This window comes from Cricetulus griseus, chromosome 7, assembly GCF_003668045.3.
Source record: "Cricetulus griseus strain 17A/GY chromosome 7, alternate assembly CriGri-PICRH-1.0, whole genome shotgun sequence".
Lineage (NCBI taxonomy): Eukaryota > Metazoa > Chordata > Mammalia > Rodentia > Cricetidae > Cricetulus > Cricetulus griseus.
The window spans coordinates 18,827,656-18,853,123 of record NC_048600.1 but is presented as its reverse complement, the minus strand read 5'-3'; the positions used below and the strand labels follow the sequence as shown (position 1 = coordinate 18,853,123).

Here is a 25,468-nt window from a genome sequence, read left to right as displayed (position 1 = left end):
TGTTTAGATACAGTTTGTTGGGGATGATCTCAGACACTCAAAGAGGGATCAAAAGCCAGGGCCTGGCTGCACACAACCAACTGTATGTGCTGGCAGGTGGAAGAGGGAAGGGGACAGGTTAGTGGTGTTGGATGTTGGGGCACGAGCCTAAAGAACGGAATTGAAGCTAGATGGCTTCTGGGAGGGCCATCTTGAATGACTCATTTTCCATCTTCAGGTCCATTTCCGTGCCTGGAGCAGGCCCTGCAGATAGTAGGTCAACAGGAATGTTCACTATCTACACCGCCTGTTCTTTCTTGTGTCCTCTGAGCCCCAGAGCTGTGCACGCCAAACTTCTGCCTCCATCTCCTCTGCTCACACTGTATGCTCTGTGCCCTTGTCTTGCTCGGATGGCATGTGTTCACTTTCCCAGCTCTCCTGCTACATGTGGCCCTACCATAACAGGACTGACCTGCTTCCATCCTGTTTCCCTAGGACACCTGATGCTCTGTGTTTGATAGGACACAGTTCCGCACACAGTAGGCACCCATTGAATACTGTCTGGAGATGGGGAATTGGACATGATGGGCTGGCTTGGCTGGAGGAATCTAGCTAATCCAGACTTACTGAAAACAGGAATCAGAGGCTGTGCTATTTGCTCAGTTGGAAGAGAAGCATGAGGATTTTCAGAGGAAAGTTATCAACAAAGGGAAAGCCCTTTGCTAAGCTCATGATCTCTGTGCTAGAGACTGCATCTTTATCCCAAGTATGATGTGAGAGGAGTATTCTTTAGCCCCTCACCAGTAGCCAGAGTCAGGGAACTAAGACCCAGGGTCAACAGATGGGGCAGGGACTGATGTTTGCATGTCATGTTTACATACTGCACAATGCCCAGCATATATCTACAGGCCTCTGACCACCCTGCCTGGCCACTGCCCCTTAGTAGGCAGCTTGCCGAGAGCACCAGCTCCTGAAGCTTTAAGCACAGAGATAAGACTTTTTGGTCACAGTAGTCCAGCACTGTGGAGTTAGGGTCACTTCTAGAGCATGGGTGGATGAACATGCAGAAGCTTCTATGGCCCTAAGATGACAACCTCCTCACCAAGGTGCTGTGAGTCACACGAGAACTACTAGCTGTCCATGCCAATGCTCTACCAGTCCCAGGCCACCTTTCCCTAGCCAGAGCTCTGTAGGGTACAGAGTGGGGTGGTGGTGGCTGCAGACAGCAGTCTACAGTCCTCGGGGCATCTAAGGCTGGAACTGAGAGCTCAGCCACTCCCAGGGGCTTGGTGCATCAGGTCTGTTCTGAGGAGCCATCCGCCTGTGTAGAGATACAGCTGCACTGGGAGGTGCCTGCCATCCAGGCAGGAGACATACTGGTGGCTTCGTGGTCCTCTGTCTTGGGATGTGTACAGCTGGGTGGTGAATGATCCAGGAAACTAAGTGCAACCTTCCACTTTGGCCTGACACCAGGCTTTAAATGCACGGCAGTTTGTGGTGACAGAGCCCAGGTGACAGCCGGGAACAGAAACCACAGGTCCTGAAGAGCAGCGAGACTTGGCTGTGGTTAGTCTCTGATGCAAGGGTTCTGGCCTCAGAACAGATCCTTGAGCACATGGACATGTGCAGAGCTGGAGAAGCAGTCCATTTACTCTGCAGGTGGGCACTTGCCCGCAGAGCCCAAGATGCAAGCCTGGCCAGGATTAGTCCTAGAACTGGGACTTTCCAGAACTGTCCTAAGTTCATGATGTTCTAAGAAGAACAATGATGGGAGGAAGGGAGTAGCAGATGCAGCCCCTGGCAACACATCCTGCCCACGGGGCCTATAATAGCCTTCAAAACAAACACACACTGCTGTTCAACCCTCAGTTTCTCTTGCATGGAGATATTTGAACGGAAGTTTCCCGAGTCTGAGTCCTCAGAACATCCAGATAGTTCCTCCTCAGGAACCTAGGTTTCAATTCAATCCTGACTGAGAATTCATATCAAAGTCGTGGGGGAGGAGAGGCTATGGACAGCTCAGGCTGCTCTCGGCACATGCCAGAGAAGCTCTGGGAAGCTGTTTGCTCTGCAGTGGATGGCAGCCTGCAGAGCTGTTGCTGCAGAACCCAAGGCCAAGTAGTACCTTAGGGTGCTGGGCTGCAAGGCCAGGCCTATGAACATCCACCAGGCAGGGCATGCTGAAATCATGACAATTCCCCATGACAAAGCCCCATGTGGTACCCAAGATGAGGATCTGGAGAGAAGGGGTTCTTCTACACAGGGCTTGGCTGAGTGATTACTGGCCAGAGGCTCCACTGGGTCTGGACCGCTGGACCCCCAGTTTACACAGTGGGAAAGACTAGAACCCTTTCTTCCTCCTGGTTCCAGCTAAGAGTGGGGTGGGCTGGAGCAGAGTCAGCGGACATAGGGGATATAGGGGAGAAGGGAGAGAGAGAGAGAGAGAGAGAGAGAGAGAGAGAGAGAGAGAGAGAGAGAGAGAGCACAACGACCACTACCACCACCATCGCCGCCGCTGCCGCCAATTCTGTCCCATCAGTCTAGGCATGGAAAAGAACAACACTAAAATTCTGGCTTTGTCAAACACAGACTTTACTGGATAACTGGGAGACACAGACTAGCTATGTAGGTCACAGACCTGTGATCAAAACAAGTCATGATTGGAAAACTGCTCTCTGTGGAGCATAACACCCGTGCCAGGGTGTCCCAAAAGCTCCACAGAAGACAAAGTCCCACTAGTGGGCAAAACCACACTAGAGAATGGTAGATCAGGTCCTGTTAGGGATCCCAGCTGGGAATTGGCCCATGGTCATCCAATCCCTACACACCACTGCTCCTATGTCATCTATCACCCAAAGTGGGTGCAAGGTGTGTGTGTGTGTGTGTGTGTGTGTGTGTGTGTGTGTGTGTGTGTGTGTGTGTGTGTAAGAGAGGTAGAGAGCTGGCAGCCAAGGCACAGAGGAATGAATATAGAGGGAGAAGGGTCCAATGAGACCTGGGGACAGTTGGGTGACTCTATAGAAGACTGGGCCATGTGGCCTCTCCCCACCTACTGAGCCTTCCTTTGTAGTTAGTGAGGAGAGGGCTTTGGGGCGGGGCTTCTGGACATTCTGCCCAGAAGTTCTGGGCACTAAGAGAAAGGAGGGCATGAAGGCCTGCTGGTGAAAGGGAAGGAGAATTGGGGTGGGGGCTTTCTAGAGTCAGCTCTAGTCTCTGGGGAGACCCTCAACCTGGCAAGGCAGAGGAGTACTCTGGTCCTCCACCTAGAACCATTTATGCCCTCTCATCCAGCCTTCTCAGAACTAGGCAGCTGACAAGGGACATGTAAGATGCAAGACAGGCCAGATCCTCCCAGCCTGGTCTTGTAGGTCGGAGCTGGGGACCCCAGACACTGACAGCAGCCAACAATTGGATGGTGCCACTTGTGGGCTCTAGACAGTGGGTCTTGGACCTGACTGGGTCCTTCTAATGCCTCTGTGAAGCACAACTGAGCCAAGGAACAAAATGGCTGCATTTCGTTTAAAAAAAAAAAAAACTATGTGTTTCATAAAAAACCAAACTAGTTCCTAATGCAAAGAATATACTCTAGCAGTCTTTGCTCCAGGAGACACCATCTACTGGGAGGCACAGGATCGCCCTGGTGCACAGCTCCCTCACCTTGGCTGGTGGCTTCACTGGAGAAAGGCTAATGAGTTCAGATCCTGAGGGCAGACAAGGCCTCATACCCCATGGGTTAAGCTCTGGGAGAGGCTAGGACCCACTTTATTGATAGCTGCATTAAAGGGGCCATGGGCTGGCCAGGCCCTTCCTGGGAAAGGATATGGAAGACCTGGGGTCATGGAAGCCCTCCATGCCCTAGAGAGGCAATGGTGGGCCCAAGTTTTCCTATTAGCATTGAAAGTCCAAGGAGACTCAGAAGGGACTTGGGTCAGGGCAGTCTGGATAGAAAGGCTTTCTGCTTAGAACATGCCTTGGCTGTGGGGCCTCAGCAGCCATGCTAAGTAGAGACTCCAGAACAGCCTGTCACAGGAACCCTGTTTAGTCCAACCTAGGCTCAGGTAATCCTTCCTTCCTGCACTGAGCTGGCAGAGGCAGTGGATGCAAGCATGTAGAAGTTGTCCCTTCCCTGGTAGACACTGTCCTCTGATCTCATTCCAACCTTGAGGTCAGGCTCTTGTTGAGTAAGGCAAGCCCACACCCACTCTCCTCTTTTCAGCCAGCTGGGCTGGGACGATGCACTTTGATTCCTATGATGCTCCCAACTCTTCGTTCTGCAAAAAGTCCTTGTGCATCCCACAGCCCAGGAGAAAAGAATACAGTATGGTACTGGGGCTGGGGATCCAGGCTTCCATTTCCATTGGTGCTCCTTGCCTGGCAGGTAGAACCCACACATTCTCATTCAGGTCTCTTCCCCAGGAGGGTATGCAACGGCAGGCAGAGTATCAGTGGGAGAGGGTAAGTCAGAAGAGGCTGGGGGATGCTTGGGCGAGTGTGTCCTGGTCTTGAATGTACTGCAAGATGTCCATTTCATCCATGGCTTGGATCTGCTGCTGCTTCTGTGGTCCAGCCCCAGTTTCTGATGGACCCACAGAGGGGGGCACAGTTGGTTTCCTGGGCAGTGCTGGCTTAGCTGAGACTAGAGGCTTGGGCTTAGGTTGGGGCTTGGGCTTAGGTTCAGATCCTAGGTTCAGGATGTGGTCCAGGTCCTCTTCAACTCTAGGGAACCAAAGAGAGGAATCCTGGAATATAACTATAGCCATAAAGGAACAAGATCCTGGAGCAACAACATTCCCCACAGGGGCATCGAGCAGATCCTAGCTTGCCTCATGTCAAGGCCTGGCTCACCGTACCATCCAACCAGTACAAAGGAGAAGCCCAAGGGCAGGTCCACCTCCACAGCAGCCAGGGTAGAGCAGTCCCTTAGTGGTGACTTCAAACCTGCTGGCATCTTCAGGGACTTCCCTCCCAGCCCTTTAGACATCACTACCTGCTGCCTGGTACCAGGCTCCTAACCACCACTGAGCAATTTAGAATCATTCTCTCTTTCTCAAATCCCTACTTCAGGGAGGGACATATATGTGTCTATTTTACAGACAGGAGCTACAGTCTGAGTGGCTGGGTAGCTCACTGAGAGGGCACTAGGTTGCAGTTGTGCCTGAGTCACACCAAGGATGTCTGACCTGGGAGGCACAACATGAAGCTAAATCAGCTCCACCCAGACCAGCAGTAGACACGGATGTTGAGCTGCTGTGTGAAGGGGTCTGCTGGCTGAGGTATATCTCTGTGAGTCACTGGGGTTCTAGAGAGAGCCCTGTAATGGCTGCAGTGGACTCAGCCAGCACTCATCAAGATTGGGTCATGGGATTCTGGAGCAACGACTCAGCAGTTAAGAGCAGTTGCTATTCTTCCAAAGGACCCAGGTTCAATCCTCAGCACACACTACATACATGGAGGTTCACAACTACATGTAACTCCATCCTAAGGGAATCTAACCCCTCTTCTAGCTTCTGAGAGCAATGTACATGTTGTGTACAGATACAAATGCAGGCAAAACAGACATACACGCAACATAATAAAATGAAAAAATAATTAAAAAAAGATTGGATATAGCCTTCGGATTGCCCACTGGCTGATGGGACTGAAGTTTCAGTAGTGACTGGCAAGGAGAGCATGCCTGGGTATGGAATAGCCAGACCAACGGCATTGTGATAAAGCACCAGGAACCTTGTGTGGGGGACCTTGGCAGATTCCATGGTGGGTGAAGTTGAACATTCTTAGCCTGGGGGAGCTTGTGTTGTGAGTTCCTGGTGGTTGCAACACAAACCTCCGTTAACCCATTCCACCCGGCAGCCTACTCAGTGCTGTGGCAAACACCACAGGCCAGGCACTTCTTCATTCTTCAGTTCATTTGATGTGCTCTTAAAACACTGGGAACAGAAACAAACCCATTTTACAGAGGCGAAAACTGAGCTATAGGGAAGTGAAGGGCCCTGTCTTGGGCTCCGGGGCTTGGGTGAGGATAAAAAGTACCTGACCCATAGGAAGCTGGCTCTCTAGAGGGGTACCTTCCTGGGTACCCCTGCATGGAGGTCCCTTTTCCAGCTTGTGCTGACAGTTATCTCCACAGGTGTCCTTCAACCATGCCAGGTTAGGTAAGCACAGCACAGCCGTGGGAAGCAGATGACCAGGATGTGTGTGTGGGGGGAGGGGCTTAGCTTCTCCATGCTCTGGTTCCTCATCTCCAGGAAGGGGAGAGGAGCATTAGTGCTATACAGCCTCTGTGAGCAGAACTGGCTTCTACTTCTTATCTTGCAGTTTCTCAGCAGGCCTTGGGTCACTCCACCTCTCTGGCTCTCTCAGTCTGCCCATCTGTAAAGGAGGGGTAGTTTGTGCTCCCCTAACCTCACAAGGACCAAATAAAACAACACATAGGAAGTGCTTCACAAATCTAAGGGAATACTGCACACACTGACTTTGACTGACAGCCATGGAATGTTAAACAGAGCAGGCATTAGCTATAATAGAGCCACTGCCTCGATCCTCCCAAAGGGCATTCCCAACTCAGCTGGCCCGAGAGGATCTCAATAATGACAGGGGCCAAGAAGTAGTCACTGATGGCTAGGGAAGGGTGTGGCCAGAAGTGATGGGGAAGGGTTCCGAAGGAAAGGGAGAAGAAAGATGGCCCTGACATGAATTGGCAGGATCCTGGAGAAGGGAATGACGGAGGGCAAAGGCTGGGAGTGGGAATGAAAAGGATTCAGGCCAGTGTGATGCAGGCTGTCTGCCCTGGGCAGTGTGTCCTTGCAGAGGAAGAAGAGTATCCAGAAGGACTGGGGTAGGGTAGGGGGACAGGAGTGGACAGAGGAGCATTTGGTCTGAACAGTGCCCTGGTTCTACAAGGCCTGGAAGAGGCCTGAGTGAGTTCTATAACTTCATAGCACAGGATTCCAGAGGACTGCCTGCCAGGAACCAGCTGCTTGGGAGCTCTGGGTTACCCTGCCTGCTTTTTGGAGAGTCCAGGGCTTCCAGAGCCTGCCTGAGTAGCAGAGAAGTGAGCAAAAAGTCTAGACCCAGAGGGAATGGATGAACCAGTTTCTAGAAAGACCAACTACTGTAAGGAGATGTTGGGAGGTGCCACCATCCATGGGAAGGCTGCTCCTGCCAATCTCAGCTTCGAAATGTATCACCTTTTTTCCAGACAGCCACTGTTTCTTGACTCACTCGGCCAAGGGCTGGCTTCCTTTACATCCTCTATAGGACATCAAGGATGCTCACAAAAAGTTCACAAGGACAGAGCTTGTTCAGAGTTCTTTAGGAAAGTCAAACAGCAGCTAAAGGCCTGAGACCGATTTCAAGCATAGCCAAGACTCCTTGGAACAAGTCACAGCCAGGTCTGCTAAGGTCGGGAGGGATGCCCTGGGTGGCTGGCATCACCACTCAGTGTATGGATGGTTGTATGGGCTCATCAGAACAGGTCTAACTAACATGACGCTCAGCTCCTCTCTCCTCTAGCCCCAGGCGGCATGATGTCCACCAGAGAGCGGCTGAAGTGGTTGTCCTGAAGTGTTCCGTGCCCTAAAGCCATAGCTTTCTCCTCCTTCCTAAGCTCCCACTGAGGGAGAAACCCAGCTACAGATTGACTTCTTGAACTCTTACTTGGTTCACTCAACAACTCCAACATTGCTGCCTCAGGAGAACTGATGCTGAGGTAAGTGGCTAGCAGAATGATGGAGGAGTGAAAGCCTGCTATCGAGAGGAAGTTCAATTACTGTACTGCCTAAACAGGAACAAGGTAGGCAAAAAAGAATAATAAACTCTGGCTCCTGCTCCTAAGAAGGCAATTCTTCACCACCAGATGTCTGTTTATGGAGGCTGAGATGCAAAGCCCACATTCTTTAAGCTGTGATTCCCAGGGGCTGTGCAAGACTGGGAGGCACAATGAAAAGGAAGGGTCCCAGGGACCAATGAGGCCATGAAATGCTGTGTGGCAGTGTTTGCTTGTGCATGACAAGCCTGCTTAAAGCTGATGTCAGCTGGCCATGGAATCCTGTGAAAATTGCCTTGACACACCCATGGAACAGTGATCCCTGGAACATGCAACAGAAAGGAAAGGGTTTATAATATGTGGCACTGGAAAGGCCCCATGACATCTGTCCCACCAGCATGTACCCTGCTGCCAGACTTCTCTGTGCCTCAGTTTCCTCCCTAATGGAATAACAATGATCCTGGCTCCTCCCAGCCATCAGGATGTCAGGAGTGAGCACACATGATGAGAAAATGAACAGATGCCAGGGGCCTCTGGGAGATGTAAATACAAGACGCCATCGAGGTGACTCAGGCTTGGCGGGCACTTAGAGGGCTATGTAATAGCCTGGGGCTGCTAACGAGGGGTGCGGATGACAGCCTTCAAGGACCACAGGCCTTGGTGCCATATAAACTATTCCTGGAAAGAGGCAGCTCGGCTCCATGCACATCACCCAGCATATGCTGCATCCTGGGGGCGTGGCTTGGGAGGTAGGGACACTACAATAGAAGCAACTGGAAAGCAGGTGGTTGCATATGAAGTCAGGGAGAACCCACTGCCTGAGGCAGGAAGGCAGATCTCCCAGCCTCTTCTCCAAGGGCTCAGGGCTTCCACTGGAGCACAGAGGTGGCGACAGAGGTTGACAGGGGTGGTGGCCTTGGGCAAGTGAACTTTCCTATACTATTTTCTGTGACTGCAGAGAACAGCATCCATCTTAGGGGCTGTGTGAAGGGAAAGGAAGATCATCTGTGGTGAGGCAAATCTCCCACAACGCCTGACACACAGCAAGCACTAAGGAAGTAACCTGGTATTCTTTTCACATCTGACTTCCACCTTCAGGTAATAGATTAACCTTGACTTTCCCTTCCCTCTGATAGGACCCTTCTGGAGGGCTGGCCATTGTTCCGTAGTACATTTGTGCTTTGTTCTCTCTGAGCACATAGTATATCAAGGGTCAGTTTTATTTGTTCCCAAACCCACTTATGCCAATTATACTTGCTCATGGGTTATACAATTTAGTTATTTTATTCCCTTAAAAAGCTATTAAAATAGAAGTGTGAAAAGAAAAGGAATGTAGTTCTCCGTGGAACCAGTGGGGTGCCCTGGTTGCTGATAGCCTTCCCCCAGCAAATCCTCACTCTCTTTCAGCCATGAGTGGACACTCATGGCTGCAGGACTTGGCCAGGCCTGGATCCCTCCCTTGTGGGCTGAAGCTTGTAAAATACTCTCATACTTGGGTAAGAGCTACTGAAGTCTTCCTGGGGACAACAGTACCTGAACAGCTCCTTGGAGGCTTCCCTGTATTCTGGGCTGGATGTGGGCCCTCCACTCTCACGGGCAGCTGGCAGCAGTAAAGGGTCACCCAGGGAGACAGCTCCACCAAGGTCAGGGTCATCAAACAGCTTCAGGGCTGTGGGAAGAAGGAGCAGATGGTAAAAAGAAGTGCTGGTCTATCCTCAGTTGCCAGCGGGCAGGCCTGCTAAGCCTCCTCTTGCCCCCAAGTGGGTGAGCAAGGAAAGCATAGTGGTGGGAGCCCACAGGGCAGGAAGGTAAGAGCCTATCAGTGCTATAGAGGTCTGCGCTGCCTGTCCACCTTGGTATGTGCTCTCTTCTAGTCCTTGAGGACTTTTCACTGCTAGGGTTAAGTGGCTTCTCAGTACATTGCACCAGACCCCCAAAGTTCTGGTAGGACTGGACTCCTGAGCTTGCCCACAGGTACAAACAAGCAGATAAAGATATGGAGGTACATTCACCAGTCACAGATCTTGCCAAGGTCGTGAATGAGGAGCAGAGGCAACAGACATGAACTGCCCATAGATCCACCCTCAGTCAGCCCAGGTCTTCTCAGTCCTCTCCCACCTGAGCCACCCACGGCTGTGCTTTGGGAGTGTCAATCATGTCTCTACTTGAAAGCATCTTTCCCCAGTGGAGCTAGCTAGGCCCCCTGGCCTTCTGGAGTCCACCATTGCACTCCCTCCCAGGATGTCTGCTGTCCTATGGGAACCGGTGTTTCTTCTCAGTCCTGAATGAGATTTGTGCTGTGCTAAATTTTCCGGTGATGCTATCTATGTATCGCTAGCTCCCTGTGGGCTCTAGATTTAAGGCTGGGGAATCTGAACTTCACCTTCCCCTGGTGGGTGCTCACCAAGCACGGGATGAATCAGTAAGTTACCTGGGCAGGCATGAGGAAAGGTCAGAGAGACACGTGGAGGAGTGCTAAAAAGTGAGCATTCCCTCTGAACCCTGCACCATGCCTTGCAGCAGCGTCTACATGGGTGGCATGCAATCATTCAAATTAAAAATTGTACAGAGTTGCAAATATATAAATACAGATAGACATCCCGTATCACATGCCCACCTTCCAGCATCCTTTCCATTAAACAGGTCCAGGGAGCTCCAGTGCCCATGGGGCTACAGATGTAAACAGGGAACTAGGTCTCTAAGCAACAAAAAAGGGTCATTCTCTTCCTGTATAGGACATTTAGAGTAAGTGTATAATGCCAAAAACATTTCAGCCTGTGGGGACATTGGTTGTGAGGCTCCAACTGCCCAGCAGAAAATCTCCACATACCTAGCCTGTATTCCATCTAAACAGGACAAGGATGAGACCCTCTTGCTCAGGGTCACAGGCAGCCACCAAACTCTAGGCCAACATCAACTGGTACTTACAGTCCTGTGTGGTCTCCAGAGGTCTCTGGGGGGATGCCTTCTTGCCTGGGCCAAAGAGCTCTGCATCAGGGTCCACCTCCTCATCAAAGATGGTGAGCCGAGGTGAAGGCTTGGGCCTTATGGCCACTTCTGGGCGTTTCTTGGGTTTCTTGGAGCTGGAGATAAACACAAGGTGAGGAGTCTCATGAGTGCACAGGTGGCCTGCTGGTTTTCCCCAGTTTCCAGCTCAGCTGGGGCTTCTGATGCCAATGGCTATGGAAGAGCAGGTCAGAAGAGGACCATAGGAAGGTCTGGGACAGCCCAACCAGAGTGGTCTTAGCAGGTACAGCAACCTCAGTGATCCTCAAATCTCCAACTCATAGGTTCTCCTGACCCAAGGGGGTCAGGCAGGCAAGAGAAGGGAGATGGAAGGCAGAGGGTGTGAGCATATGCTCCGAATGAGCTTTGTCATAACCTGACAATAGAGCGAAGAGATGCCTGCTGCTGAAGCAGTGTCACACTGCTCAGGTGTGATGGCCATTGGGAAGCATAGGGAGAAGCAAGGGACTATCTGGACTAGACACTGATGGCCAGGCAGATCCTAACCCAGACAGTCCACTCAAGTGTTGTGCCATCACATGACAATGGGCTTGATAAAATGCTTTTCTTTTCAAAGGGGGGTACTAGATACCCTCTGGAGCCTGAGCTCAGAAAGCCACACTTCATAGTCACTTGGCTCTGCTACAACTGTCCACTAACTGGTGAGCTCTTGTCCTGGGATGCTTGCAGCAGGAAGCTGGGGGGTCACTGGGAGGCTTCTGGGGTGTGCCACTGTTTTATTTCTTGATCCAGGTGGACAAGGCATCCTTCATGTAGCTAGATCACATGATCTGCCTTTGTGACACTACCTCCAGATCACAAACTTGGTTTTATTTTAACAAGTTGACCTCATGCCTGGGGGCTGCTGCCCACATTAGCCATTTTAAGATTCCTACAAACAGCAAGTTTTTTTTTCTTTTTTTTACTGGAAACTGGGATTGTTTTTGCTTGAATGCCTGGCAGCCAGTTCCACTGGACTGAGGTCATCTCTGAGCTCATGTTGGCAACACTGTGGCAAACTGCACAGAGGTTGACGATTGCCAAAAACTGTAGCAGGTCCTTGGGTGCTGCAAGGCCAGGGACTGTGCACTCACTATTCCCACAGTCTAGAGGTAGATACACATGCTGGTTAGTTTTTATGTCAACTGGACACAAGGCAGGGTCATCTGGAAAGAAGAAATTTTAGTGGAGAAAATGCCTCCATCTGGTTGACCAGGCAAGTTCACAGGGCATTTTCTTAATTGAGATTGAGAGGGCCCAGCTCACTGTGGGAGGTACCACCACCAGGTAGGTGGTCCTAGATTGTATAAGAAAGCAGGATGAGGCTGGGCAGTGGTGGCACTCACCTTTAATCCCAGCACTCAGGAGGCAGAGACAGAGGCAGGTGGATCTCTGTGAGTTCGAGACCAGCCTGGTCTACAAGAGCTAGCTCCAGGACAGCCTCCAAAGTCACAGAGAAACCCTGTCTCAAAAAACCAAAACAAAACAAAACAAAAAATCAAGGAGAGTAAGTTCAACAGCATCCTCCATGGCCTCCTCATCAGTTCCTACCTTGAGTTTCTGCCCTGGTTTCTCCGGATGATGAATGGACCACATGTTGTAAGATGAAATAAACCATTTCCTCCCCAAGTTGATGTTGCTCAGGGTGTCTTATCACAGCAATAGAAATCCTAACTAAGTCATCAGCCTAGCCTACAGTCCCAGCTGAGAGCAGAGAAGCTGGGGAAGCCAGGAAGGAACTTATCTGGAAGGCTGCAGGCTAGACAGCTCCTGGTGCTCTGGGTTACAATCCTGTTGGGAGTCATCGGTGAGGGCAGCCTCACTGGCCAGATAGACAATGGTGGAGGCCACACAGCAGACTGGGGCTCACAGCAAGGTGGTTACTACTTATGGTCCTATGCTCTTGCTCCTTTCTTCAAATGTCCCATGAATAAGATTGACCTTACTTTCCTTGGGAGAGGAAGGGACACATGCCAAAGGCAATGACAACATCTGTGTCTCTGTTCTAGTATCTGCACTTTTCCCATCAACATGGGCCACCGGGGTGAAGTGCTCTACTCTGCCTGTGGTGCTGGGGTGAGTGAAGGGAACCAGGATCTCTAGGCTAATAGTGAGCATCCCCTGGAAGTCTCAGCTCTAGGTCCACTCTGATCCTGCAGTGTGGAGGACTCAGGTGCTTCTCATGGGCAGGCTCCCTTCATCTTATCTACCAGGCAGAATCAACACAGTCCTGGTGAGCCCTGATAGAAAGTGCTAACAGAGGCCATGGTCCTAGAAAGGATGACCATAGTCCAGACTCCCTGTGCCCATATGTCTGGAGTGGAACTGTGTGCCTATCTCTGTGGAATGCAACTATCAGTTGGGGTTGGGATTCCCTGGACCAGCCCTGGGGGACAGGAAAAGAACTGTGGGCACCACCAATATATCCCTTGATTACCTATCCTAGCATCCTCTGCTTGGTCCCTGATCCTGACCCAGCAGGCGCTGCAGCAGTGATGGGCAGAGATCTCCATTTATACCCATGCCAGCACCTGGCCCAGCAGCTCCAGAAAGCCGGGTCTCAGGCTACTCCTCAGCCACTCTGGTAGCTTTGCCTTCCACATCCTATACTTCTCTATCAGACTTCAGGCTTCTCCTCAGCCACCCTGGTAGCTTTGCCTTTCATGTCCTGTACTTCCCTACCCAGAAACCACCTTCTCTGGGGATCAAACACACATGCTACCCAGTCAAAAGGCCCAGAGGGCAGGGAAGCCAAGTTCCCTACGGATCAAGAACAGAAGAACAGCAGGAAGCATAGAGCAAGGGACCCCAAATAACAAGGGAAGCATGAGAGAATATTCAAGAAGCCAGGCGAGGTTTCAACTGTTTCCCTATTTCTACCCAGTTTGGCCTTGACAGCACAAATGATGCTAGACTATCCTGGGCAAGCTTTCCTCTCAAACTAGACTCATATCTTTGTTCTCCTTGGTGATACCTGTGATTTTTGTTGAACCAAAGAAAAGCAGGAGTGCTCAGTCAGGCACTGTCTGCACTCTGCCCCATCCCATCGAGCTGTCCTGTCTGTCACCAGTTCTTCAGACCTCTCAAGGGAAGACAAGGGACATCAGGGGACACGGAGCTTTGGGACTGGGAAATCCCTGGATCTTGACTGATTGGTCCTAAAACTGCAGAAAGGTGTTCAGCAAATACTAGAAGGAAGAAGGCAGGCAGACAGGCATTTGTTCTCTGTGTAGCTGGATAGTTATCAGATAGAGGGGGGCAGATTAGCTGACTGGATAGGAAGGAAGGAAGAAACAGCAGGCAGACAGACAGATGGACAGAGTTATAACACATTCAGACTGTTTCTACTTGTCCCGGGAGGAGACTGGGAGTGTGTGTGTGTGTGTGTGTGTGTGTGTGTGTGTGTGTGTGTGTGTGTGTGATAGCATCAGTCTCAGTGCTCATCTTTACAAAGCCCTTCCTCTATCCCATCACTGCTATCCCAACAACGTCCCTGCCAGCCTTTCAGCTGTGAGCTCCATTCCCTCAGAAGGCCCTCGCCAAGGGCCCTCATCAAGCACCTCCCATACAAAGGTGCTTGTGCTAAGTGATGTAGACAGATGTGCTTGAGATATGCACCTGTTCCCAGAGGCTGTGAGCCAAGCAGTCAGTCACAGACACCAGTCATTCCATATAGGAAACTCCAGTCTGTCACAGCTGGAGCACACAGGGTGGAGTTAATGAGGGCTCAGGAGGAATTCCTAGAGGAGGTAGTGGAAAAGGGTGGTGGCTGGCCTAGTGGGTTGAGACCAAAGGAGTGTCTCTGGCAGACCAACACCAGTCACTCTGCATAACCAGGAACATATACCTTCTAGATGATGGTAAAGAGAAGGAGGAGGAAGCTGTCCCTCATGGAACTTTGCTCATAGACCATGGTCTGGCTTGAGGAACAAAGCAACATAAGTGGCAGGCAAAGCCAGCATAAGGGCCAGAAGGAACTAGCTACAAGATCGGTAACCTAAGTGATAGATAGATAGATGGGGTCAATCATTTCATCTGGGATTTGAGTCACTGGAGCTCTGAGTGTCCCTCCTCTCGTGCTTCCCTAGGCCAACACCTCCACCCAGCTGTCCACACACAGACACACACACACACACAGAGCTCATCCTAAGCACTGACAGCAGGAGACAAAACTTCTAACCAATAGGAGGTTCATTCTCTTCTCATCACCAGGGACTGGGCAGGGTCAGCAGCCCCTGACTTCCTGGTGAACCTATGCAGAACCCGAAGGGTGCCTAAAGAGACCTCTTGCCCAGCATAGGCCGTATGAGGTAGGCAGGAGCCCCTGGGTGGCTGTAGCCATGTGTAAGCATGTTCATGCCGGTGTACAGACTCCAGTTCTTCTGCTGTGTGCCTGACAGGAGACAGATGCACAGCCGGGCCCTGTTCTGAGGCAGGCATGTAGCACACTCAGGGAGATGCAGCAGCTGCTGCTGACAGCTCCTAAGCTCTGCCTGGCCAAGAAGTGTCTCACTCCCTGTGGCTCAGGCACTTCTGGTGACAGTGATTGACACATGAGAGCAGTCTCCCCTCTGGCCACCCAGGGGCCTCGTGGAGTCATTCCAGATTCATCCACCTCCCACAGCAACCAGTGATAGGTACCAGCTGCCCTGGACTGGAGAGCAAGGGAGAAATGGAGAGGGTCTCCAGACACAGCCAGCCAGCCTGGGTCTGGACAGAAGGCTGAGAGTCCACAGCCAAGACATAGACCACCTTCAAAGCCGGTGCAATGCTTCACCAAATATGGCAACAAACTTCTTTTCCAATGATGCAACTTTGCTGCTTTAAAACGAGGCATTTTTCCTATCTTCACCTGAAATTTGGCTGTTTATCCCAGTTGTAGAAAATGCTCAGGGTGCCACTAAATGATCTTTTTCCGTGTGTGCAGTGTGCATACCTGTGCAGGTGTGTGAAAGAGAACTTCGGCTGTCATTTCCCTGGCACTGGCCACCTTGGTTTTTTGAATCGGGATTTCTAGCTGACCTGGAGCTCAGCAAACAGGATGGAATGGCTGGCCAGTGAACCCCAGGAATCCACTCATCTCCACCCCCTTCCCGGGATTATAAACATGCACCTGCACTTCAGGCTTCTTTATGTGGTTCTGGATTTATTTGAGCAATCTCCCTAGTCCCATAAAGACTTTCTGAACTCCATCCCTGGACAGCTTTTCCTGCAACAGCTCCACATGGGGCTTCCCTAGAGCAGTGATTGCCAGGAGAGGTGCCTACCCTGAGGGTCAGGCGGTCTCATGGAGTAGATGAGAACTTCAGGGAGAGACTGGGTAGAAGATGAGCAGAGGTCAGTAGCTGTGACAGGCAGAGGCCTCAGGAAGTGCCGGGATGAGACAACTTGGCACACCTGCATCAACAGCACGGCCTCTGAGACCATTGTCTTAATTGGGTAAATGGGAATGATGAGGGAGATCTATGAAAATACTCGGTAGCCTGTGTGCAGACAGCACTGGGCAAGGCCAGGGGCTTGAAGCTGTTTCACGATGTCCGTCTTATGATCATGAACTATACAAGGAGACAGGACCCGGGGTGAGGAATCGCCCTGGACAGCCCTCATTGCTGTGGATCCCAATGTCATTCTCACAAAAGCAACAGCCTAACTCTCCAGGTTCCCAGAGCCAACCCCTATCCCAGGGACCAGTACCTCAGCATAATCTATGGGTGATACCGTTTTATTTTTTCTGTCATGGACCCACCATGTACCACCAGGACACCAGGTGGTGTTGCCTGCCCTGCTCATGTTGCCGTTATTCCAAGAGATATAATATGCACAAGGGGTCAAGGGCCACCTTATAAGGACACTCTGACCGGAGCCTGTAGCAAACAGCCTAGGAAGTCAAACTGGCAAATAGCCTCTGCAACAGTCAGTCCCCAATGGCCAAGCATGACCAATACCTGCCAGGTTGTCTAAGTGTCACCTTCACTTCTAATTAGTGGGACCAGTCAGAGTAAGAAAGCCAAACACACACCCTTAATGAATTCCCCAAGACCCAAGATGTCCATGCTGACAGCCCCTACCCCTATTCCTTTTGCCTCCTGTGAGGCTTCTCCTCCCGGCCTGCCTGCCTGCCTGCCTGCCTTCCTCGAGTCGCTGGCAAATGCAGGTGCTGATGGTCAATTCTACCCTGGCTACTGCAGAAGGAGGAGCAGTCTTTGTTTGCTCTTATTTGAGTATACTGTCTTTCTTTCTGTCCCCATCAGCATCTGACAGCATTCTAGCTACTAGCATGACTGAGGAAGATGGCTGCCACTGTTGAAGACTGTCTATCACCCACATGAATCATCCAAACAGATAAAAACAGAGAAGTCAGCCAGGCAGCTGTGGTGTAAGATGTTAATCCCAGCATCGGGGAGGCAGAGGCAGAGGCAGGAAGATCTCTGAGTTTGAGGCCAGCCTGGTCTATGGAGCAAGTTCTAGGACAGCCAGGGCTATACAGAGAAGCAAGCAAGCAAGCACAAACCAGGTCTGGCACAGGTAGTGGTCTCAGCTGGCCACCCATCAAGTCGCTGAAGTGCCTACTCTCTGGGTGCTCATGGCTTCTTACAAATGTTTCTCAGCTCTATTACCCAGAACACTGGGTCCAGCCTCCTACTGCTATGAATGTCTGATGTTGCGGACAGCCATGACCAGGAGGACATGGCCCCTATCCCTGAGGAATCAGGTAAGCGTTAGTTCCATCAAGAAGAGCTCAACCTAGCAAGCTCTTTCTTCCCAGGGACAGAGCTGTGGGAGGCAAGCCTACCGCCTCCAGGAGTACAGGTGCACCTGGCAGGAGGTACAAGCCCTGCATGCAAACAAACTATTACCTGGTGCCGAGATTTGCATAAGAAAAGCAAGTAGGCCCACAGCCTTCCATAGGCCATCTGATTGATGTGAGAGACACAGGAAGACCTCAGGAGGAATACAAACTGGTTACAACATTTTACAAAGAACTTTCCTTTCTTCCTTCTTGACTCTTGGGCCTAGACCTTTGTGGGATTTGGTGGGGAGTGATAAAATCTGCTCGAAGGCTAGACAGCCCTCCCTCCATGCCACTGGAGACCCCTTTGCTTTTGAAACCCTAATTGTTTCACAACTGAAGAAGTCTCAGCTCAGAGTCCCCCAAACTGCCTGTGGCCTGCTTCAAAGGTAGGCTTTGAATGCTGAACCGGACTTTGGGGGTGACCATACATCTTGGAGTCCCAGATTTCACCCTGGCTTTCAAACTGTGCTACAAGAGGCCCTACCTAGCCTTTTTCCAGAGCTATCTAGGACCAATTCAGAGGAGAAAGCTCTTGTTCCCATGTCTGTTTGAATGAAGGTAATTCTACTTGGATCTGTTTTTTACATTCTGGGTCTGTGCGAGGCTTTTCTCTTGAACAGCAGCCTTTGCTACTGAAATAAAAAGGGCTGAAACCACTGTGCTAGCCATAGTCCCTAGAGCCTTTTCACTGAGGCTGGGCCAGGAGCAATAAGTATTTGCATGGGAAACACAGTAGCTGGGGATAGCTGTGCCCCTGGGGAAGGGTGGCTGAATGTTTTGTTCTGCCTCCCTCACTACTTTGGGGCCAGCTAGGGCCTGGAACCAAGAAAGTACTACTGGGGGGGGGTGTCTTGTTTAGCAGGGGGTAGACAGTAGAGAGAGTTAAGATGAGCCGCAGGATTAGGATGAGGGATGTTATGGACAGGGTGCCCTGTTCATCCTTCCCCTCTGCACTATGAGGGCATCTCTCTGACTTCTGTATACGTTGGTGTCTGGACTGCTGCAGTGTGAGTGTGACCACGACTCACACACAAGGGCTCATGACAGAGTCTGTGCCTCCATGGAAGGGCCGAGGGGGCCTGGGAATCTGTATCTTCACCTGGTGAACTAGGCAGAAATATAGTCCCTAACTGCTGTAAATAAGTATCCAACAGAGGCCTGGGTCTCCTGGCTCAAAGTCCTCAAGACAGGAGTGATGCCAGTGCTATTTATTTAGCAAAAGGCACCCAAGGAAGGACATTCCAGAGTTACTGGAGTAGCAACAAGGCTAGAACCACACCAGTTCCTGGGCAAGCAAATCTAGGAGCAAGTCCATATGCTGGGCGAGCAAATCTAGGAACACTAGCAGAGGTTCTATGGACATTCAAAAAATGGATGGATCATCCCAGAGTAGAAACTTCAGCCAAATACAAAAAAAAAGAAGTATTATTTTTATACTCAACACAAGCAGTTATTTCCTGGAAGACAAAGCAAAGTCTATACAAAAAACAACGATAAAACAGTCTCCAAGGAAAAAGGTCTTCACTTGAGTCCTGGGCCCTCCCATTTGAGAGCCTGAGAGGCCAACCTCACAGACAGGCAGAGGCAGGAGCCAGCTGCATCCTCTGTCACTAGGAAGCAGGCTGCAGAAGAGGCAGGCAGTGGTGTTTTGATTCACAGGGTGGGTGGGAGAGAAGAGAGGCCTCTAGCAGGGCAAAGGTGTAGACCCCAAAGAGCCTTTATCAGCCAGAGCCCCCTGCAGAACCTTCAGGGATCTTACTCTGGGTCCATAACTTAGATGAAAAGTTCCATGGGATGAAAACACTGTACTCATAGTTCTTCAAGTTACTGCCTGCGATAGCAAAAGCCTGTGGAAGGTACCAAAAGCTGGGATCTGACAGTGCTACTTCCAGTGCCTGGACCTGAGGGGCTGGCTCAGAGTCTGAGGGAGATATAGCATTCATCTGGAGAGAGACCTAGCAAAGATGTAGAAAACACCAAACTGTGGAATCAAAGATATGGAATAATCCCATTGTTAGGGAGGTGTGAAGGTTAGAAACCATCTGTGTTCCTGGGGGAAAGACTTTTGCCCGTGTTTCTAATTGTTCCCAATGACCAGGGTGTTTTGTTGTTGTTGTTGTTGTTGTTGTTTGTTTTTGAGTAAGGATGAAAAATGTCTCTAGCACAAGGCACAGTTTTCTCAGAGCCACAAAGATGCTAAAATAGAGTTAAATACAGAAAGTCTGGATGACAGAGCAAGACGCCTGGGACAGAATGTTAATTGGAAAAGCCGAGTGTGAAACAGTATGTACACTATGTCTAGAGTCCAGATGGCAAGGGCCAGGGTCAGAGAAAAACCCCAGAAAAGACAAGGAGCGATGCTATTTGAATGAGCTAGGGTGAGGGCTTCTCTCTGCTCCCCAACAGTGTGCTGAAGCTGACTTTTCCCTAGTCTGGAGGCAGGTTGGAGACAAAGAAAAGCCAGGCCAGTCGGGCTCCGGCTTTGTGCCAATTGCTCCCACCCTTGCAGACAGTCCTGAAATGGAGACTGAGCGCCTCCCTGTGGCCACATCAGGGAATGTCTGAGGTTGAGAACAAGGAAGGCTGCTCTGGGTTGGGCTGGGGGATCAGAGCTTGGGAGGCAGGGGTGCTGTGTCTGCAAAGAAGCAAAGGAATTCAGAATATAAAGCTAGTGGATAATAAGAATACTTCACCAAAGGGTGAGGAGGGCAGCCCTTGTGTCCATGAGGGGGAAACCTGACCCCTCAAGTCTCTGCTGTATCACATATTGGTGCCCGTGTGTGTGTGTGTGTGTGTGTGTGTGTGTGTGTGTGTGTGTGTGTGTGTGTGCGCGCGCGCGCACGCGCGCGCACGTGCACATCAGCTTGACACAAAATAGAGTTACCTGAGGAGAGGAAACTCAGCTGAGATAATGTCTCTCCATCAGATTCCTTATGGGGAAGTATGTAGGGCATTTTCTGGAATAATGACTGATGCAGAAGAGCCCAGTCCCCAGGGGCAGTGCCACCTTTGGGTAGGTGGGCCTGGGATGTATAAGAAAGCAAATTGAGCAAGCCCAGTAGATGCAGCCCAGTGAGCGGCATTCCTCCATGGTCTCTGCTTCAGCTCCCTCAGTGAGTGACTGTGACCTGGGAGATTAAGCCAAGTAAATCCTGTCCTCCCATCCCTGAACTGCATTTGGCCATGGTCTTTATCATAGCAGAAGAAACTGAACTAGAGCACCAGGCTTTGGACAAGTCCCTACTCGGATAAGTCTTGGTTTCTCCACATGTAAAAGGCCTCCCTAGTTCATGGCCAAAAGATGATTGCAGGTGGCCTCAAGCCCTCCTTCTGCCATTTGGGGCTGTATGAATGAGCTCAAGCCACCTGACTCTAGACTCCAGTGTCCCGCCACAGAAAACAAAATCAGCACCCCCCACCCCCTCTTTGGTTTCCATGTGGTGCCGGCAATGGTCCCAGAAAGCAGTTCGGCATGCTATGGATCTTTTTCCAAAGAAGGAGCCATCGGCATGCAGTGCTCTCTCTTAGTGAGGTTTCCTATGTTCTTGAGCCTCCCTTGGTTTCAGCCTCCCTTGGTTTCATATGAAGCACATACATGTGTGGCCTGACGTACAACACATTTGCTGCAGGTCCTGGCCAGTTTCAGAAGCCCTGTCTCAGAGGTAACATGAGCAAGCAAATGCCAATTAGCTCAGTTCCGGGCACTGACAAAGCTCACGAAAAACATTACTTATTATTCCTGACAGAGCCGATAATACCAACTGGTGTCACATGGGTCCTTAAGAGAAAATCTGGCAGGAACACCTCTTGGTGCTGTTTTCCCAGAATCCAGGAGCCAGGCCCCCCAAGGGCACAGAGCTCCCTGCAGGTGGTCCCAGGCTGGCTGCCATGCTGCCTAACACCCGCCCCCCCCACCCCGACTCTGCTACTAGACTAAGAAATTCAAGGCAGCACTTGCCAACCCCAAGAGCATTTTCCTACCCAAAAAAGGAGCCACTTTGCTAACTATGTTGTTCAGCCAAAGGCTGGTGCAGCCTCACAAGTCCATCTCAGTCTGGCACTGCTCGTGGTTACTTAGGACAGCAGATGGCATGAGTTCAAACAATGCTTTATCCTTAACAAAATAAAGCCCAGGCAAGGCCCCAGGCCTGGGCAAGGCCGATAAGAAGTGGATATTATAGGCTTCTCCCCATGTCACCTTGATATCCTTACTGCCTGTCCCTTGTGGACCAGACGACCACCTCCCCTGGCCCCCCAACATACACACTGGCTGGAGGCTATTGGGAGGACACTGATTCCCCTGGTCTGGGTACCTTTGCCCAGTGTGAGGCCTCATCTCCTCTGTGTTGGGCTCACAGCCCTGCAGCATGTCTCACATATCACACCTGGGGAGGAAAACCCATGCAGAGTGGGCGGCATTTGGGGGACCCTCATTTTCTACATCATCACACTGAGCATGCCTCTGTCCAATTCCTTGGTGGCTCTTGTTTCAGGCAGGCCTCCCTTGTCTGTATACTGAGGATGGCCCATGTGTCCCAGTGTGGAGAAGGGTGCCGGGGCACGTGGTCTGCATTCTGCTAAGTGGAGTCTATGATGACAACCGGTGTGGTAAGCATCCTAGATAATCTTCCCTGGAGCTCCAGGCGGTAGGGGCTGTCTAGAGTCCATTTTTTAGTGAAGAAAACAGAAGAAAGAGGCAGATAGCCAGGGAGTAGCCTTGGCTACTGAAGCATGGAACCGGAATTCAGACCCCAGCAGAAAGCCCTCAGACTCAGTGTCAGTCCAGCACCGATTTTTACCTTCAGCTGCTTCGTGCAAGGCAAGGAAAAGATGAGACACAGTATGTGAAGTACAGAGTATTATGCCCAGCACAGAAAATATTACTTGTTCTTTGCTTGAGTCAAGAAGGAGAAAAAATATTCTGGGATGGCTGAATTAGGAAAGCCATGTATTCTCAGCCCATGTCCACTGGGGGGACTGTGGCAGGAGATGTCTGGCTGTGCATCTCTTTCTCCAACCTGTGTCCTGTCCCCATCTCCAGATCAGGGTGGTCCATGTAGTCAGGGCTCAGGAGCAGTTCAGTGATTGGCTGAATGCATCAGAGAGGAGTGAAGCAAAAGGGGAACCTAGCTGGTAACGCTCTTCATCTCCACTTGGAGTGTGTGTGAGCATGTGAAGAAGACACTGTCTAGTCACTGGAGTCAGCACCTGTCAGTCACAGGTGACTTACATCCACATACTCATGGAGGCTTCCAACAGTCCTGGAGGAGCTGAAGGGAGTCCTGCCTTACAGATGGAGAGGCATGCTCAGGGGCAAACAAGTCACATTGCCACTCACTCAGCAGAAGGGGAAGCCAGCTCCTGGTGCCAGTAGATGGGTCCAGCAGGCTGTACTACTGAGTTATCATGGGGCTAACTCTACAGTTAGCCACAGATGGGGGCTATGAGTAGGTATGGGCAGGTGATATTGAGCAAGGTGGAGCAGAGCGAACTCTCTTGAGTGCACCAAGTCAAAGCCCCGTGATCCAGACCCCTTTTGAGCAAATCACCTGGGAGGCAGTAGAGACCTACCGCATGATGCCCAGGGGATCCAGTGCCTCTTCCTCCTCTTCTTCTTCCTCCAGGGACTTCTCCACATCCTTGTTGCTCAGGCCCAGTGTGGGTGGCTGCACTTGATCCTGCTGCTCAAAGAAGTCAAAAGGCTCATCGTTGTCCCCTGGCTGGCTGGCTGTGTCATCCAGTACAAAGGGATCTCTAGCAGCAAGGCCTGCAGCCCCTGGGGATCTGGTGCCTATGGAAGAAGAAGAAGAAGAAAGTAAGAGCTTGATGTCCACTTTTAAGGAGACATCACCACACCCACCCTCCCAAGACAGGTTCTGAGGCCGAGGGCTTCCTGTGACTTCCTGGGACCCCAGTTCTGCTTCATCCTGAATGAAGAATTTGGGAGAGGTCCAGGCCCTATGGTATCTCCCTCAGTGATGCTGGCACCATGGAAGACTGAGGTGGCCTAGTCATGGGAAATCTCGGAACAAGTGGAAGACAGGAGTTTCAGAATTTCTGTGGGCCAGTGATGTGTGAACTTTTCCCAGGGAGACATGGACAACTATTCATTCCAGATAGAGGACCAACTGCAGAACAAAGGGAAGATTCCACCCATGTCTAGCTTGATGTATTGAGTTTAACTGGGGTTACTTACAGGAGCATGGGCAGCTTATAATTGTTATACCATGTTTTAAAAAAAACTCCCTCCTAACAGCTAATTGCTTGTCTATCCGTCTGTCCGTCCGTCTATCTATCCATCCATCCATCCATCCATCCACCCATCTGTATACCTATCTATAAGTCTGTCTGTCCCTCCATCTGCCCTATCTGTCCCCTTTTGAGTCCCTCTAACATACATGAGGGAAGATTAATGGACCCAATCTTGTGTGGTTCATGTCCAGGTAAGCGACCACAGCTGCTAAGAATTCAAGAGAGCAACAGCTGTGCTACGCCAGAGGACAGCATGTCATAAAAACCAGAGTTAACGCTCCACAGAAACAGCCAAGTCGGTGGTGCCCAGGAACCCAGTGGTGGAGTGCACTAGCCAGTGTACAATGGGGTTTGAGCAGGACTGTCTCTTTCTGAATGTTTCACAATAGTTAAGTTCCCGTAAGGGACTCTGCTGACCTAACCATAGGCAGGTAACTCCAGGAGTCTGCATTATCAGATTGCCACATGAATGAGTGCAGTGAGCATGTGGGCGAGATTCCAGAACAAACTGCCACCACCCCAGGACAACTGGGCTTACATCAGTTCTTTTCAAGGCATCAGAGGCAGGTGTCTGTGGTAAGTTCAGTTCAGAAAGGGGAAACAAGCCCCAAGAAATGTGCATAGAGGCTTGGCATCATTGCAGCATCCCAGCATGCAATATTTGTGAGCATATCTGTCTGTGAGAGGCTGGGAATAAATAGCTAGTCCTCCCCCACAGACAGTTTGAGAAGCGTAGGTCTGGACTGTTTGTTCATCTGTATGTGAGCAGTGACTGGGTAGTTACCCTTTAAAACAGTCACTTAAAAAAATAATCATTCAGCCAGGCATGGTGGCACACCTTTAATCCCAACACTTTTGAAGCAAAGGCAGGTGGATCTCTGTGAGTTTGAGGGCAGTCTGGTCTATGTAGTGAGTTTCAAGACAGCCAGGACTACATAGAGAAACCTGGTCTCAAATGAATGAATGAATACCACCTAGAACTACATAGAGAAGCTCTGTCTCAACAAACAAACAAACAAACAAACATCACTCTGTAGTTAAAATCTTAACAGTGTTCTTCCTTCACATTTGGTTTAAGGGAATTATGCCCTGGCCTGTAGACCTGGAGATCCATGGGTCAGAAAAAAGCAAAGTTAAATGACTGACTGGAAAGGGGAAGTGGTGAAGAGAGACAGGTATGGCCTGGCCCCATTGTCCAGGGCATGAAGTGCAGATGCTCCCCCAGGGGGATTTAAGTAGACAGGGGTGCTGGATGGGGCATTTGTCTTTTTATCACTACCTTCTGCACAACAGGCTGTTTGAAGCACTTCATCAGTAAATTACTTCTCTTATGGAGAATACCCCCATGAAACAAAGAAGGCTCGGTGTGTGTGTGTGTGGGGGGAGTCCCTGATGCTATAAAGAAGAGCTCAAGGTCCCCAGAGTTGGCTATAAGAGTGCCAGATCATACCCATACTCTCTATGTGGGACACGGCCTGAGAGTGATACCCACAAGGGACCCAGACAGAAGGCTGGGTGTGGAACCCAGTGTTCTCTGCATGTCACAGGCTGCCAGGTCTGGTTGGCAAGAGGCAAAGGGATATGTGCACACACAAGTATATAAGTGAAGGGAGATATATAACAAGGATGGCTAGGAAGGTCATGGCAAGGTCACGCTGTGAATACCCGCTGGC

The 25,468-nt window shown here is 50.7% G+C and overlaps 1 protein-coding gene across 1 annotated transcript in view; it reads right to left on the bottom strand.

The window, feature by feature from the left end:
* Positions 1-2,547: 2,547 nt before the first annotated feature.
* Hs1bp3 (HCLS1 binding protein 3) overlaps positions 2,548-25,468 on the bottom strand; it is a 33,364-nt gene continuing 10,443 nt past the window's right edge. Inside the window, exons 4-7 of the mRNA XM_027424607.2 lie at positions 23,115-23,334; positions 10,673-10,827; positions 9,278-9,413; positions 2,548-4,695 (exon numbers count right to left, since the gene is read on the bottom strand). Of these exons, the coding sequence (XP_027280408.1) occupies positions 4,440-4,695; positions 9,278-9,413; positions 10,673-10,827; positions 23,115-23,334 (767 nt within the window). The 3' untranslated portion in view covers positions 2,548-4,439. The remainder of the gene's footprint in view (positions 4,696-9,277; positions 9,414-10,672; positions 10,828-23,114; positions 23,335-25,468) is intronic.